Consider the following 2,394-nt stretch of genomic DNA (forward strand, 5'->3'; position numbering starts at 1 on the left):
TGTTTACTTTTACATTTATCGCGTCCTTACGCGAGCTTTATAATTGCCAATTATTGTGCTCAGAGACACGCTTGCATTTGATTTAGCTCTGTAAAGCTGTAGCCTGGATACAGGAGAGAGCGTCCTTGGTATTTGTGATTGTAAAGAGCTGGAGGAGAAAGATGGCCGAGGGAGGGGGTGAAAGGGGGGGGACTGATAATTTGAAGACTTGCCAGGGTACATTGTCAAATTCAAAAGGCATTTCAAAGAACCAAACCATTCACTTTTTTTTCTCTCTCTCTTTTTTTTTTTTTTCTTCTTTCTCTGTCTTTTTTTTCCGCCATTCTTTCTTTTCGCACGGTTGCAGGCCGTTTGAATTGACCAATGGGCCTTCAAGTTAGAGACATTGGAATGTAAATGAGCCCAGCGCGTGCTCCCGGCGCAGTGAAAGCTCGGGATTGTTTATTGAGCTCCCGGAGCCACGCGCCTGGCCCGGGGGAGTCGGCGTGCGGAAGAATCACACAGCGGGGGCGGGGCCTCGCGACGAAGCGTGCGTCTCCGAAAAAAAAGGGGGTGGGTGGGGTGTGTGTTGGGGGCGCGTGTTGAAAAAGAGGAGTGCTGCCAAAGTTTGGGTCAGATCGGCTCGTGGAGTAAGCAGTCAAGAGAGACTTGGACTAGAGTTAGCCACACGGTCCCCACGCGAAGGACACGAGAGCTGTACACTGCCAACCCTTTCCGCTCTTCTTGTCCCACCGTCAGAGGCTGCATCCATCACTTGAAGAAACTGTCAGCGAGATGGAAACTACAACAATCACCACCACGCAGACGGCATTCACCTTTGGACTTACTGAAAGACACGCCAGCCTCAGCCTGCACGCCCCGGCCCAGGACTGCGCTGTCCCCGCCGTGCACCCCGGGGACAACGCTGCCGGCTTCCAAAGCAAAACCAAGGTGCTGAAGAGACAGCGCTCCAGCTCGCCGGAGCTCCTGCGCTGCAAGCGCCGCCTGAGCTTCAACGGCCTCGGCTACTCCATCCCTCAGCAGCAGCCCGTGGCCGTGGCCCGGCGGAACGAAAGAGAGAGGAACCGGGTCAAACAAGTCAACATGGGTTTCCAGACGCTGCGCCAGCACGTGCCCAACGGCGCCGCCAACAAGAAGATGAGCAAAGTGGAGACCCTGAGGTCTGCGGTGGAGTACATCAGGGCTCTACAGCAACTTCTGGACGAGCATGACGCCGTGTCGGCTGCTTTCCAGTGCGGGTTGCCATCCCCGACAATCTCCAACAGCTACTCCGCCGAGCCGGAGTCGCCTCACTCCACCTACTCGTCAGACGAAGGCAGCTATGAGCCCCTGAGCTCCGAGGAACAGGAGCTGTTGGACTTTACAACCTGGTTCGACAGGTACTGAGGCGGACAGCATCCGAACCACACAGCAGCGTGTGTGCGTAAAAGCGGCTGACTTCTTTTTAGAAATGCTGACAAAAGACTTGGTGAAGGCATGAGAACAGTCTCGCCCTCCGTGCTTGGAAGTGATCTGTCGCCTCCCTCCCTCACCCGGGCTGCTTCTGCATGAGCAAAGCAATAGAGAGAGAGAGAGAGAGAGAGAGAGAGAGAGAGAGAGAGAGAGAGAGAGAGAGAGACTTGTCGCCCTGATGTCCCCAGAACAAGGAGGGAGTTGGACTCATTCACGCGTGGAAGTAAAGAACTGTTGATGTTATGTTTGAATAAGTGCAATTAATACGTGACACGGCAGGCTCTGCAGGCACGGCGCTGCAGTTCCAGAGGACTTGTCTGATGAGTGTTTTCATCAGAGCAGGACTGCCTTCCTCAGCTGCCACTGTTGGAAGACACAACTAAAGATGATGCGTCCAACAGACCTTTTTCGCCATGTACATTGTTTCCTCCCCGTTCATAACAAAAAGTGTACCATACAACCACTTGTTTTAACCCGAAGACATATTTTTGTACATTGAGTCAAACAAACAATGTTGTTGAACAGCCACTGCCACTTTCCCTGATAGTGTTGTGAGAGCCAGCTGTCAGTAAAAGGCAGCGAGTTCGCATGTGTGAGTTGTGTGACTGGACAGCAATATCAAGGCTACTACCTGTGACAGACTGTAGTTTTGTTTTTCTAAGGAAGTGGTAAGGAGACCTTTATCAATGTATGCACTTGTTCTCCGTTTCCCATTGACTAAAATGTAAATATTCGATTTTTTTAACAGATATATTTTGTGTAAAACAAGTTTTATAAATAAAGATGAATCTATTTATATTATACCTAGTTTGGTTCTTCAGCTGATATGTGTGTGTTTGTGTGTGTATGTATATGTATGTGTGTGTGTGGTGTGTGTGTGAGAGAGCGAGAGAGGGGGGGTGAGTGTGACGGTAATTGAGCAAACTAGGGAGCTTCTTTTCT

At 50.8% G+C, this 2,394-nt stretch overlaps 1 protein-coding gene across 1 annotated transcript; it reads left to right on the top strand.

The window, feature by feature from the left end:
• The first annotated feature begins 651 nt into the window (after window positions 1–651).
• On the top strand, window positions 652–1,537 carry ascl1b (achaete-scute family bHLH transcription factor 1b). Its single transcript, XM_028586522.1, has one exon. It carries the CDS (start codon window positions 775–777, stop codon window positions 1,384–1,386), a length of 612 nt encoding a protein of 203 aa, XP_028442323.1. The 5' UTR covers window positions 652–774; the 3' UTR covers window positions 1,387–1,537.
• The last annotated feature ends 857 nt before the right edge of the window (window positions 1,538–2,394 follow it).

Source organism: Perca flavescens, chromosome 8 (assembly GCF_004354835.1).
Source record: "Perca flavescens isolate YP-PL-M2 chromosome 8, PFLA_1.0, whole genome shotgun sequence".
Lineage (NCBI taxonomy): Eukaryota > Metazoa > Chordata > Actinopteri > Perciformes > Percidae > Perca > Perca flavescens.

Excerpts from the sequence above, each read along its gene's own strand:
- ascl1b (XM_028586522.1), top strand. The coding sequence starts at position 775 with ATGGAAACTACAACAATCACCACCACGCAGACGGCATTCACCTTTGGA.